Consider the following 15,296-nt stretch of genomic DNA (forward strand, 5'->3'; position numbering starts at 1 on the left):
TCTTGTGACTTCCTGTAGGTTTCCAGGATGTTGTGGGAGATGGAAGAGCAGGGACTCAGAGTAGCCAACCTCTCCTATGCATGGAGACATGGATCTTTTGTCTGGCAAACAGATGAATGAATAAAAAGCCACAAAATATGAACTGTTTATTCTTCTTGCCGCTGAGGCTACCAGGGGAGGAGAGGATACTCTATGTCTGACACTTGTTAACAAAAGCCTTGATTATTCCTTTCATATGTGGCTACTTGGTATTGAATCCAACCAAGAGCTCTGTGGCCACCTTCTAGACATTCTGTTGCACAAGGAATTCCATGGAGTATCCTTGAACTCCAGCAAATTTTTCTCATAGTTTTAAGACTTTCTTGCACTATGGAGGCTGCAGAAAGCCAGACACTGAGGTTTCTGTGTAGCTGGATGGAAAGTTTGAGTTTTTAAATTCTGGAGGTTGGGGGGGGGGATGTTGAATAAAAGGGATTCCCTTCTGCTTTCCCCTCCAGCCATGTCCCCCCCCCCCCCTGTGGCTGCAAAGCTCATTTATAGCCACTTCCATGAGCTGGAGCCATAATACGTGATGGAAAGAGCAGTTGGAATTTGCAGAAATAAGACGGCTAGCATTTCAGATTAAAAACAAAAAGAATCCTGACCCTTTTGAAAAGACGGTGGGGATTTTAACAATGCTTCCAGTGCAGCAAAGCCCACAGTAGTGGTTTTGGGAAACTTTATTAGCCTTTTTTCCAGAGCCTGATCTATAGGTCAGGACTGAAAGAACTGGATGTTTTAGCAAGGAAATAAATTTTATGCATGAAAATTCAAGGGAATTTGCCAGTATAGGCGCATAATGGCAATGGCAGGTGAAAGAAGGGCCACAAGAATGACACAGGACACTGGTATTGGGTTGAATTAGGCCACAACTTTATTGATTACAGGAAAGACTGGGTTTGACTAAGGCACTGGGCATGTCTCCAGCATCAGGCAGCACCCCTGCTACCTGGTAGGAACCTGGTGGGGTCAAACTTGTGCTGGGGAGTCACTTCCAACATGGAATGGATTCCACAACCCTGTACAAGCCACCATTGGGAGAAGTGTATTGGCCCATCGGTCCCCCAGTGGATTCCTGGACCCCTCCAACGGGGTGCCCCTGTAACTAAGGATCCAGCCCAATGCCTTGTCCTCCAGAGTTGTGACAGTTGCTATGAGGTAAGCAAAAACCAATTTTTGGTAAGCCAATTTGCATGCAGGAGAAAATTACTCCTTGGCCCCAAATACAGTGACTGAATAAACCATAGCACGGTCTGTAGGCAATGTGCCCACTTCCCTCCTCCCCAGACAGGCCCCTAAAGACTGGCTGGATGGAAAATCCTAGGATGATCAGCCAAGAGGGCATTCAACACCTGGCCACTTTCTTAAATAAGCTAGAGGTGGGCTGCTCACAGACCCCAAGCCCTTGCCTCCGATTGGCAAAGTGGGCACTTCCTGCCCTTACCCAGAGGACCTGATGCAGCTGGAGGTGGGCAGTGGCAGCCATCGCCTCCCCTAGTTGTGCCAGAAGATGGCAGCCTCCCTGAACCCACCATGGCAGCCTCCCTGAACCCACCATGGCCATGCCATGAGGCAACAGCCGCCCATCCGGAGTTCCAGGTGAGTGGATATTCACAGCTGATTCCAGTGAAATGAGATTTCTCCCCTCCCCTCCCCTCTTTATGTGTGCTTCTCTCTCTTGAAACCAAGTTGCCCTGTACTTCATGAGCATGATAAAACAATTGACCGCAGAACTAAGTGGCCTTCCAGATATTCTTGAACTCCAACTCAAATTTTAAGAGTCCAATGTCACTTTGGTCAGTTTCTAGATGTGGAGAAGGGCCAGCAGGTGTGTCAAGCCACTTTGTCCTTCATCTTAAGCAGCAAAAGATCTTGGGCTGTTCCCAAGCATTTTGAAAGAAGGGAGGGGGAAATTGGGTCTGGAGACAGAAACCCATGACAAGGAAAGTGTATATGAGGTGTCTGGTGTGGGACATCTGCAGAACCATTGTCAGGTGTGCTAAAATACCTGCAGATGTTTTTTTAGTTTTTTAGCCAGTGTCCACCTATACAATGCAGGTAATTTGGAAGAGCAAGGAGAATGATGGTGGCAGAAAAAAGATTATCCATGGCAGCAAAGCCCTGTTGATGTGATTGTTGGGACCACTTCTTGGCTAGCAGCCATTGGTAGGTTCTGCCTCCACTTTCACAGGCAATATTTGGCTCTGAATACCAGTTTCTGGAAACAGTGCTGTTGTGCCAATGTGCTGCTTTTGGGCATCAGATTGGCCACTGTGAGAAGATGATGCTGGACTAGATGGGCTTGCACTATCACTCAATATCCAAAAAACAAAGTGTTGCACCAACAAGCCCAAAACAACCCCTCTGCAGTGCCACAAATCCAACTTAATTGTGTAACGTTGGAAGGTGTCGATCACTTATGGACACACTGTTAAGACTGTGTTCATGGAAGACAATGTTACTCTGCTATGAGTGATTGCCAAAGAAAAGAAGGTCGCCTGACTATCACACCAGGTGGGTTCATAGTAAGACCTTGCTCGTTTGCAATTTGATCACAGATGAGGGAGCCAGCCTGGTGTGTATTACTGAGACCTAGGCAGGTGAGATAGGTGAGAAGTAGATCTTTCCTCTGTAGGAATTGAATGGTGTTTGTTTCTCAATTGTGCTGCAGTAATTGTTCATTTCCTTAGCCCCATGGAACAGTACATAAAAGGAAGGAAGCTTAAGTCACTGGAATTGGAATAATAAAAAGGACCCCCATCAAGTTCAGAACTCTTTTAATACAAGCTTTTATACTGCTGCTTTTGAGTCTTTGTTTTCTCAGGTAAAGACCACATATATATAACTTTAACATACAGGAATAAGACAATGGGAAAATAGTGCTGATGCATGATGGGGGAAAAATTATTATTATTTGAATATGTGAAATATAACCAGTTACCTGAAAAACTGAGGGAGGGTATGGGGAGGAAGAGAATAATTGAAAATGAACAAATACCAGACCTGTAAAAAAATGACATTTAAACAAAGACCCTGAACAGGAAAAAACAACAACACCAGTACAATCATAGAGAAAATAACTGTACTACTAAAAAGGTAATAAATTAGATGAACAATTGTGTAAATATAATTTTTCTTAAAAAAGATGACAATCTTAATAAATAAGGTGGTTTTTTTTACTATTTACATCTTTATATATTGCTTGGAGATTTAAATTAGATTTGTTAAAAACAAACGAACGCAGCAACGGAACAAGTAAAATAACCAGGAGCAGCAAAAGTACAGGCATGAGGTACCAAAATAAGGTTTAAACTGTGTTTTTGTTTTGTCCCTCCAATTTCCTTCTTACTTCTCTCTCTCTTTCTTGCTTATACAGTAGACCCGTAGAACTCTTATGCAAATAGTTCCATTTAACTTTTTTTGGGGGGTGGGGGTAAGTATTGGTTGACACTGACTTGGAGCTGATGCCTAAAGTACAAATTCCATAATAAAATCACCAATAAGTGTAACCATCATAACTGTAACAATAAAAAAATGATATAATATGGTTTATCATTATGGAGGAGCAGTTGGTAATAGGAATAATTATATTATCTATCAATATATATATATTTATATCTATATATGTTGCACTAGAAGAGATCACAGTTTTATTTGCAAATATTACTATATTATATTCGGATATAGCTCAAAATACGTATTCTGCTTCTCTTGAAGGCAGCAGCAAATGGGGTCTACTCCCCCCTTACACTTGTGTTTTGTTTCAAAGGAATAGAGAGACAGACCCATAACTTCAGTCGGAGCAGTTTATGTCCCAGGCGCTCAAGCGCTGTAAACCCCACAAATCTATTTCCCATCCCTCTTGCTCCTCTTGCTGGTGAAAATTAGACCCTCAAGTCCATCAGTTAGATCCAGCAAAGGGGTTGATGGTAGAGTGCTGGTTGCCCTCCAGATAGTTCAGTAAGAGTGTGGTGTGGTGTGGTGTGTGTGTATGGGAGGGCCTACTCTGTGACCACCCATGACTGTACATTCAGTTGCCCTTGCTAAATCTGAGTCCACAGGTATGCTGTCAGCTCTGAAAACACTGAGTTACCTGCTTAGGACACAGGATCATGGTGCGCATCAAAGTGTTTTGGTTCTACAATCAGCAGAGTGTGGCTTTGGTACATTACACTTAACTTCTTGTTTACCTCCTTATTGAGAAATGATGGAGAACAAAGCAGGAAAGATGGCTTCAGACCTACTTTTGAAACCTGAACCAGTGGCTGAAATGTAAGCCTCACTACTTTTTCCCAAGGCAGTGTGAGGAACCTGTAGCATTCCAGCTTCCATCACCCCTGACTATTGGCCACGTAGACTGGGACTGATGGTCCCAGCAATATTAGAGGGTTGGGGGGAGGAGACATACATTTCTCCACTTCTGTTCAAATTAACTTGCAGGCCTCTGTGATTTTGGGGACTGGGGCTCTTGAACTATCTCTGTGTCAGGCATTCCTGTGGGCTGCAAATACCCTTCTGTGCCTTTGGGGTCTGGGGAATGTGTGTTTTGAGACGAGTGGGGTGGGAAACATGTGAGTTTCACAAGCATTCCGTTTGGCCTTTTCGCAGCTTAAGGGGGCCAAAAAGATCCAGCCACTAGGTGGGTTTCTAGGTCAGCTACAGTCTACATCTCCTCAAACACGCAACCACTTAGCACTCAGGGCAGGGGCTAGCTATGTGAAAGCAGCATGACTAGTCTGGTCAGTGTTAGTTATCCATGCCAACCCATTTCTACTGTCAGGTTGTGCAAATGTGTGCGGCTTTCCATGTGAGTGTACACAAAGCTCTACAGAATGGAGAAATCTGCCACTTTAACTGTTTGGAAGCACAGGAACACATGACTCAAACCTGCTAACACTTTGCAAGACTCAGTTACAGATAGGTAGCCGTGTTGGTCTGCCATAGTCAAAACAAAAAAAATTCCTTCCAGTAGCACCTTAAAGACCAACTAAGTTAGTTCTTGGTATGAGCTTTCGTGTGCATGCACACTTCTTCAGACTGTTTTTCTCTTGAAGCAGCAACAGTAAGGGTATATTTCAGCCACTGCTAGTGATTTGCACCTCTTTCCCAACACACATGGAAGCTTGATACAAAGAGGTGATCTCTGGTTCTAGGAAAAGCTTTGACTTGGGACAAAAGTAGGTGCTATGGAATGGGTAATGAAAATATACATTGTTATGCTGTTAGCGAAAGGGCCTTATCTTATTGGAAGAGCATCTGCTTTGAATGCATGTCTCAGTTTCAACCCCCAGCATCTCCAGAACGGATTGGCTATGTCCCCTGTCTGAAATCAGCTAGTGCAGCTTCTTTCATACCTGCCTGAGGCACAGGCCAAAAATCTCCACTTTTGCAGAACTTGGGAAACAAAGAGGCCCCACTTCCAAGGAAGAGTCTGCCTGATTGCACCAGGACCTCTTGTTCCTAGGCTGGAGAACTGATGAGCCAGGGAGAGGAAATTGGCCTTGGTCCAGTTGTGCAGCAAAATTGAGACACTTCTCTGTTTGTGCCGCAAAAACATTAGGCTGCTCTGCCTATACTGGGCCATTATCATTACACCAATGGTGGGAAACCTTTGGCCCTCCAGATGTTGCTGAACTATAGCTACTATCTGCCTCAGTAAGCATGAGGAAATGGGGGAGCTGCCTCCGGTAGTGTATGCTGGTGATGCAGTGGTGGTGGTACAAGTCCCATCCAACAATTCTCCATAAGCTAGCCTGCTCTGTACCTCCTAAGCCCTCTGATATGGTGGAAGACATGAGCATAGAAATTTAGATCAACTGGCTGGAACCTGTATGTGTACTGACTGGGCACCATTTTGTCCTTTGCTTCTAGAAGAAGCTTTGGGTTGGCCCTGTCTTCTCCTAAATCCTTAGGGTGGTGCAAGAAGTGACTGTTTGGTGTACTTTATACATGTTGGTCACGTATGCGTCAAGTAGGGCAGTGTAATTGTTTTCCAGTTTTGTGACCTGAGCAATAAAGATGGAGCTGGTTTGGGATATGTTGAGCACCAGTGAATATTCTGAAGAATTGTCTCCTAGTTCCCATACTGGGTATAAACTCATCAGCAGGAACACTTAGTGGCTGCTCCCACAATCCTTTGCAACACATACCACCCACAGTTAAGAGCATTGCTCTCCCCTAGCCTAACCAACATCATGCATTGGTAGTAAATGCTGTCCAGATCAACATGACTTCCATGATCAGCAAGATCATGCTTGAGGAAGTAAGAGGAACACTGATTCTAGAAATGGACTATGGGGTGGACAAGGGATGGAGCTGTGAAAGTGTGTGTGGTAAAATAGGGATGGGGAACAATAACTCCTCCAGATGTTGCTGGGCTCTCAGCTCCCATCTGCCCCAGCCAGTATGGTCAATGGTCATTGATAATGGGATGTGCAGTTCAATGCAATCTGGAAGACCTCCTCAGTTCCTCCTCAGACCTAGTGAATTCACAGCAGAGGTAAGATTTGAGGTCCATCTGATTCAGTATTGTCTATATCAGGGATGGGGAAACTGGTGACTCTATAGGTATTATTGGATTCCAACTCCCAGCAGCCATAGTCAGCAGGGCTAGTGCTCAGGAATGAAGGGAGTTGGAGTCCAGCAACATCAGGAAAGACAGAGTCTCCTCATCCCTCCTGTAAAACAACACATATTATACTGTTAGAATTAGTATACTGCATATATCACACACACATATATTAGAATTTTAAGGTATTAATCATGCTATACATGCAGCACATTTCATGGCAGCCCAGTCCAGTATAGAAAGTCCAAAGGCAGATAGAGATGGTGCCCCCACATCCCCCACAAACTTTGCAATCCGTGGCTGACCTAGCTGTTCTGCTAATCCTGCACCACCTATCCAGTAAATGATTTTTTTTTCTTAATGAGAAAACATTGATGTTTTCCCCAAGAACTGGAATCATCTGTCTAATCATTTTAGCAGCCGCCTTCTTTTGCATTCTTCTTTTTTTTGTGTGTGCTGTCGTTCTTTTGAATTTAGTCCGTGCGGTTAGGAGAGCTGTGAAACACTGGAAGTTGTATCAAATACAGTCTGATCAGTGTGGACTGGGTTAGGGGGAGAGATGCAATTTCTTTGCCCTCAGAAACATCTTGGGATAAATTAAAGTAACACCCCCCCCCCCACACACACAAATGACAGACATACCAAGGGAAAAGGCAGATGCCTATGAAGTACTACAAAGCATAAGGGAAAAAGGAATCAGGGGAAACCAAAATTGGCAAACGTTATTGGACTCCAACTCCCACCAGCTGTAGTCAGCATAGCAAACAGCCAGGGACGGAGGGCAGCATGTTGGCCAACCCTGGATTAGACAATGAACCCAATTCTCTGACACCCCTCTGAACTATCTCCGGAAGACTTGCACAAGATAATGTTTCATGAGATTTGTGCCCAACATATTATAAAGCCCTCAAGTTATTTGAGTCTCTCTGTCTGACTGTCCTTAGTTGTTTGAAATGGACATTTCCTTGAAAACATGTGCAGTCCCAGCAATAACATTGCCTCTCCTCTCCCGTTTCTTTGCACCACCCTCTTTTGTATTTTCCTTTCTTCTCTTCAGTAGCCACTCAAATCAGTTGCAGCAGGAAATGTTGGTTGAGAATCTTTCAGGTTTAAAAAGCAGGCAAACAAACAAACCTCCCTCTTTCTTTCTTTCTTTCTTTCTCTCTCTCTCTCTCTCTCTCTCTCTCTCTCTCTTAAAGACAGAAACAAAACACAGGTAAAACCTAGAACAAACCGACAGTTACAACCAAGTGACACCAGAATGGAGGTAGCTGAGTCCTGCTTCCAAAGCACCTTCCAGCGGCTAAAACCCTCCTCATCGTCTCGATGGACAAGAAAATCCAGGCTACCAACCCAGCCCAATATGTTCGACAGGGTGGAGGGTGGTGAAACTTCTAGGAGGAGTCATTTGCCCTTAGCATTTGTATATTTGTTTCAGAAAATGTATACACCACTTGATGGTTAAAAAATAACAACTCAAAGTGGTTTAATATGCACAATATTCTCTTTTGATTGCTTTCAAATCACCTGTCCCTTGCACATTTGAACTGATTTGCGTGCACAAAGTTCGCAAACTGGGCAATGCTGGCTATTTATTGTTTATTCTTATTTGTTTGCAGGGAGGTTACACAACCTTGCAGAGCCTTTTTGCCCTGGAGCGTCAACGAGGCTCCCAGGCTGTGTGTGTATATATATGCAAATACACATGGGATGTGTGTGCCAAGCTGGGTCTTTGACCCGGATGAAATAAAGTCTAGTTTTGCCCCTGCAACCTTGTGTCAAATGAATGTTACCCCACAGTTTCCAGTGCATTTCCCCATGAGTGGAGTGCTGTGAAGAAGAGGCAGGCTTGTAGCACAAGAGCACCAAATCCACTTTAACTGATGCAACCCCTAATTCGTGGGCATGTGAATGAATCCCACCTGAACACAGCAACAGTATGGAATAGGTGGAGTTAGGAGAATAAAAGCAGTTTCCCAATTATTTCAGGAGCTGGTTAACATGGAATAGGATGCAAGCTAACAGGGATAGACAATTCTGTCCAATTTCATTTTCTCATTTTTTCCCCCAATCTTAATTTCAGTTTCTGAACTTAAGTTCATTTCTGCATTAGTGTGCAATTTTTTATGTCCTTACGAAAATTTGGCAGCATTTCAGAATGAAATTAACCTAATAAACCTACTTTGTATGCAATTTTATCTAATATGAATATTCTTGCGAGCCATTTTCCATTTTCATAATAATTTATCATTAATGTTATTATCATTTTGTACATTTATATCCTGCTTAATACCATGACAGCATTTAAGCAGCTCACAAAAGTATAGTGCTTTTTTTCTATGTTGCTTTTACCAATGTGGTGTTTTTACTGCACACTTTTTCTGAATATTTGCATTTTTTTCATGTATTATTTGGCATTGCAAATTCTAAAGAAGTGTGAAATCCGAAGGACAGCAGCATTTTAGTCTGTGGATTGTTTGGGGGAAGTGTGAATTACATAGGTTTCCACTGAAATACAAACCAAACTGAATCCTCCCCCCCCCCCCAATTCTTATTCATGAACAGAGTTGGTGCTTTTTAAAGCAACTGGGGCTGAGGCAGCCACAAGAAAGTTCTGTAGGAAATTATTGGATAAGAATGTTTCTGACAAATCAAATTCACTTGCCTTTTTAAAGTCACACCCCACGCCCATCCCCAAGCATACTCCCTTATGTATTTCAGCTGGAATTTGTTTTTAAAAAGACGTTCTCAGATGGGAAAAGATTCCCATCTTAACTTCACCTATATCTGGATGGATTTTGGACTATAGAATGATAATTTGCATGGTGGTGGAGGAGAATAATGTCTCCAAACCATAGTTTGAGAAGTGTGTGTGTGTGTGTGTGTGTGTGTGTGTGTTGGGGGTGATTTGTTTTGAGTAAATGGCATGGCAGCAGGAAAAGGTTGACCCTTTCTTTCCCAAGTGCCACCAGCAGGATTCAATTCAGAGGCCCCCCACAGCTGCTTAGAAAGAGGTAGAGCTGCAGACCTGCACATACATTCCCTCCACATGCCATTTAATTTGGCCTTGTCATGCCTTTCCCTGAAAAATACTGGGAAAGTCAATTGGGTTCTGGGTGTTTTTTAGAACTCTTTGTTAAAAGTTCCCAGAATTCCTAGGGGTGAGAGCAGGACTATTAAACCACTTTATGTTTATGTCTGATGCACAGGCATGCCCAATTTGAGAATCAGCAACAGTTAACGTTTGCAAAGACCAGGGTTCTTTTAAACTTGAAATATTTCTATTGGCTGCATTGGATGTGGGGAACCTAGTTTGCCGAATCACATGAGTGGCCAGTGCTGTGGTTTCTCTTCCCCATAATGGCATCCAGTTATGTCAAGATGGGGCTACTGCTTTTTCAAAATGGCAAGCAAACAATCCTGGCAACAAGACAAATTGTGTGCCTGTTCCATCACCGGACCACCTAAAACTTGGCTGCTGCTTCTTTTGGCAGACACCAGAGGGAATTGTAGATTCCCTGCAGGGATAGGAGACCCTGAAGTTGTACAAGCCCAGGCCCCTGTGTGCAGAATTTAGAGTTCTAGCAGCAAAATTGCACATGGAGTCCAATGACTGAGAGACAGAGAGATGATGAGGGGAAGCTGGCAGCTACCAAGAGCTGACTCCAGATATGATGGTGTGGAAGAGGTTAGACAGGCAATGGCAGGAGCATTGTGGGGTCCTGCCCGAGAGGTTAATACTGATAAGGGTTGTTCCACACAGCTCAAGGGTCTTGCACCAGGTAGCTTCTATCACTTTGGGAAAGGCCCACATCTCTCTCCTCAGTCACAGGTTGGGTCATTGTCTCAGGGATTTTATATTTGGAGGAGAAGGGCTGATCAGGTGATGGAAAAGCCACATGCCCACACGGGGCTTTGTTTGCTGCTGAAATTTCATTTTGGGCCTTGAGGGTTATTGGTCGCATTCAACCCACTGAAATGAGCAGACCTAAGTGGGACCCCCTCAAATTCAAGGGGGTCTACTCTGAAGATAACTTTGTTGGGTATGTTTTGGGGGCTGATTGGTGCCTTGTTTTTCTTTGTCATGCTTGAGGAAGGGAAGGTGGGGAGGAACCCCGAGGTGGTTTGGAAGACAGGCAACCGGTAAAGCGGTTTAAGGCAGACTGTTTGGTTGCTTGGAGGTTAAACGGCACCCTGTTCCTGACACAGTTAGGGAATCAGTTTTACGGGATGTAGCAGCAGCAAGAGTAACAGCAGCAGCAGGATGGAGGTTTGGTTCTTCCGCTTCCTTTTCTTCTCTGTTCCCCATTGGTGGTGCAGTGGGACTTCCATCCTTCATCCCCAGCTTAGCAGCTGAAGCCACCCCCACCCCCCTTGACCCTCAGCTTTTTGCCACAGAAATGCATCCTCTCCCTCAAGCACTGGCTTAAGCATCTCAGGAAGCCCCCTCTCGTTGTCTGCAAAGCTGGCAAGCAATTCTTCTTTTTCCTCCCCCCTCCTCATCTTCTTCTTTCCCACCCAACCCCAACAAACCAAATTGCTTACTGGCTTTCCTTCCTTCCTTCCTTCCTTCCTTCCTTCCTTCCTTCCTTCCTTCCTTCTTCCCTTCCTTCCTTCCTTTTTCTCACACCCTCATTGAGCATGAAGGGAGTCTGAGCGTACAACACTGAAGGCAGCCAAGGCAATGTACTCCTTCTTCTGTTGCCATGGCATGCTCCTCTCCCTCTCTTCCTCTCCCCATCCCCACCAACTTCTCTATAAATATTAGGTACATATTTATATATGGCTTGGTATTTTTTTTTTTGCCTTAATCTGCATACAAAAGAGGAGGAGGGACTTAAGCCAAAAGACATACAAACCCACAAACTGAACCACGCATTGTTCAAACGAGGTGGATGCACAATTGCATCAGACCATGATGCCTCCTCCTTCGTCTCCTGGCACATTTTTGTTGTTGTTTTAAAAAAGTCCTCTTTGACTCAACTATTTGCCATTTCCTGTTTTGCTTCTTCTTGCTAGGTAAGATATGTTTAATGCAAGAGCCTGCCTCTCCCTCCACCCTCCACCCCCACCCCCACCCCAAATTTCAGTTCTCCTTGGGCAAAGAAATTAAAGGCAGACTGGTTGAGTTCTACAGGTCCCTGGTGCAGAAACACCATTGAGTTGAGCAGCTGAAATTGTTTTGTTTTAAACAAATGAGGAAAAAAACACACACAATACCAACAAAAATGGGGTAAGTGACGATGCCTCTCTCCTAGCCTTTGGAGGTGCTTTCTCTTCTGTCATCTTGGTATTATCCAAAGCTGAAGGCACGAAGCTCCCGTCGGCTGTGCTCTTGGGCGCTGGGGTCCCGACAAGCACAATCCCCCTGCATGTCACAGGACATTGGGAAGGGGATGACCTGCACAAAGGAAACCAAGAAACATAGGGCATCAGTGCCTCACTCTTATTTGCAAAGCTGCTTAAAAGGATTTCTAAAAGCACAACAGGGCAGGGCCTTTTTGGTGTTGACACCATCTTTGTGGAAAAGCCCGTCCCCCCCCCCCCGCGATGGATATACACTTGGCTTCCTCTTTCAAATGGGCCTTAAAGACTTGGGGCAGCTCTAGGCAACCTAGAACATTCATCCTGATTTGGTTTGTACCAAGGTTCTGCAGAGGTTTGGCACTATCTGTATCAATGATTTGTTCTGATATGTTTGTAGGAAGGCTTATATGGCAATGAACATTCATTCTGATTTGCTTTTGGGGTTTATATGCCTTCCCTTTAACCATCAGATTGCCCCCAAGCCTCTTCCAGTACATTTCCCAATCATCACATTCCTAACCACGAGAAGTCATTTTTATGAATATCTAGTAGATCTGTTGCACTAGGGTGACAGAAGGATGTGCTTTAACTGTGCAAGCCTTCAATATCCAGAATGGACTTGAATCTCTCCAGCAGAAATCTGCCATCTGGAGATGGTGTTAAACTGAGCCACTGACCTATCAATAAATGAGCCACATGGCTTACCCTTTAGAAGACCATTAAATCAGAAACTAATGAATTTGGGTCAGGGACAAGAATGGGACCTTTTCTGCAGTCCATAGCTGGAGTTGGGTGGGATCAGAAGCAAAGGTGGGTGCAGAACTGAGAAGATGCTTGCCTTTTGTAATGCTATGAACCTACTATACAAAGTTAAGAGGCTTCTATATCTGCCACCTGCCTCCTCCACCCTCCATCCAGGTGACCAAAGAGGCCTTGTCTCAGTTTAGGGGCACATTTAAGCACTTAAGTTGAGGAGCTGGGCCAGTGTGACCTGGGAATGACCCAAAGGCTGGATAGAGGTGCCTGGGCCAATAAAGGGGTGTGGCTTACGGGGGGGGGGAGAGAGTTCCAATGGCTGGATATACATGCCTAAGAGGCTGCATTTTGCTCCTGGGCCTGAGATTCCACACCCCTATGCTAATAGCAATAATCTGCCAGCATTTACAATGTAGACTGGTTTAGCAATAACCCACCCACCCCGCTCATACTTGCCCTCCCTAACAGTTAGGATCCCATCCAGATCAGACCCAGGCTTCATTTTGCAATGTTCAAAAGTGAACAGGATCTATCTATCTATATCATCTATCATCTATCTATCTATCTATCATCTATCATCTATCTATCTATCATCTATCTATATCTATCTATCTATCTATCATCTATCTATCTATCATCTATCTATCTATCTATCTCTCATATTATAAAGCTTGCATCAGGTAGAGCAAGACCCCGCCCAGCTTTCCCAGGTGAGCAGAGTTCTGGATTTGGGGTAGGAGGTCACATTTTGCCAAGTGAGGGTGGGTGAGGGGCTTGCAAGGAATGGAAGAAGGCTATCATGCAAGAACAGCTTCCTGTCTCTTTAACCGAAGAAGCGAAGGCAGGAACTGGAGCAGCAGCTGGGTGTTGCTTTGGCGAAAGGAAGTTGATTTCAGTGGATTGCATCAGGAATTTACATAAAGTAAAGAGCAGGGCAAAACTGGGGTTAGGGTGGGGGTGGAGAGACTTTGGTGCCTGGGATGAATTCCCAAGAGTCTTTTCCATTTATTGAGCCAGAGTTAATGACCTAATTCCCTTCCCTTCCTGAACGATGCCACAACCTGTTCAGATGTTTTTAGCAAGCATAAATGTGTGTTCCCTCCCTGCTGACACATTGGCTTCCTCCTGCTATGGCAATTTCTTCTTCTTCTTCTTCTTCTTCTTCTTCTTCTTCTTCTTCTTCTTCTTCTTCTTCTTCTTCTTCTTCTTCACCATGGTACAGGTCATGTAAGGAGACCCTCCCATCTGTCCTCTCTGCTGACACATTTGTTATGGGTGCTTCTGGGAATGCACATGCCACACATACATATGTGTGTCCTCCCATTGCTAGGCAACGCCTCCCTTCTCCATGCATGTCCCTACCTGACTCTTCACAACATGCCACTCTCTTTTTGCACCCAAATTATGCAGAATGAGGGGGGCTGGGTCACCTCTGGTTCCCCCCCCCCAACCTGGCAGACCTTTCCACCAGGGGCTGGAAGGATCTCAACGCAGATAACTGGGTCCCCACCATCTGGCACCAGACAGATCTTCCATTGTAGTGCTCTGCTTTCAAAACTGTAGAGATCCTTCAAAAGTAGCTACTGGGGAAATCACTGACTAGGAAGCATCAATGCAGTTTCAGCAGTAGCGAGGATGTTCCAATGTTCCTCCGCAGAAGGGAGGATTTTTCTCCTTCTTCTTCATGGAACAAGGAGGGTACTCGATTCAGGTCAGCTCCTCCTTGAGGAGTTTTCCTGTTGAAATCCATGTGGATTTTCCTTCCCAACATAGTGTCTCAATCCTCTATAGGAAAGATTCCAGAAGTCCTACCACAGAGGAAAACATTATGCTGAGAGAAGGGAGGGAACACTGAAGGTCTAGTAACATGATAGGCACTGGAAGCTTCATCGCCAACAGAGGAGGCCAGAGGAAGGTGAGATCCCCCAAGCCCCGCTGCACACTAAAACCAATCTAAGCCACAATCTGTTTCCAGTGTCAGCTAATCAGATGCCTCCATGAAACCTATAAGTAGGGCTGGAAGGTAATAGCCCTTCACTGCTGTGGCCATCCTAAGCTGGCATAAAATCACAATTTGCCAGGGCTCTTGGAGACTTTGGGCATAGGAATGTAGGAAGCTTCCTTAAACAGAGTCAGAGCATTGGTCCGTCTACTTCAGAATTGCAAGCATTGGCTGGGAGCAGCTCTCCGGGGCTTAAGGCAGGGGACATTCCCCATCCTCCCTGACGATGCTAGAAAACTTAAACATGCAACATTTGTGCCCTGCCAGTTAATTATGACCCAGCACACTTAGTATTGTCCACTTTGACTGACAGTGGCTCTCCATGCTCAGATCTCATTAGGAGGGGACTTAACCTGGGACCACCTACATATTTGTCCACGTACAATATTTTGTACCCACCCTTCACCATAAGGTCCCAGGCTGGGAATAATATACAGATATGAAAACAAGCAAAGCCCTTTATAATTATAAAACAAGGAGAACTGTTCCAAATGGAACAGGACAGTATGAATTCAAATGAAGAGGCGGGTCCCACAAAACAAAATACTGCAACTGTCAAAAGCCAAGGTAACGGATGTGCCCTTAGAATGAACTGTGCTTCCTTCCCACTTGACGAAAGCTCAA

At 44.6% G+C, this 15,296-nt stretch overlaps 1 protein-coding gene across 1 annotated transcript in view; it reads right to left on the reverse strand.

Annotated features, from left to right (window-relative positions):
- Positions 1 to 9,909: 9,909 nt before the first annotated feature.
- PAPPA (pappalysin 1) overlaps positions 9,910 to 15,296 on the reverse strand; it is a 233,974-nt gene continuing 228,587 nt past the window's right edge. The window contains exon 22 of the mRNA XM_083721583.1: positions 9,910 to 12,008. Coding sequence (XP_083577709.1) covers positions 11,901 to 12,008 — 108 coding nt within the window. The 3' untranslated portion in view covers positions 9,910 to 11,900. The remainder of the gene's footprint in view (positions 12,009 to 15,296) is intronic.

This window comes from Podarcis gaigeae (assembly GCF_964106915.1).
Source record: "Podarcis gaigeae genome assembly, chromosome: Z".
NCBI classification, from domain to species: Eukaryota; Metazoa; Chordata; class Lepidosauria; order Squamata; family Lacertidae; genus Podarcis; species Podarcis gaigeae.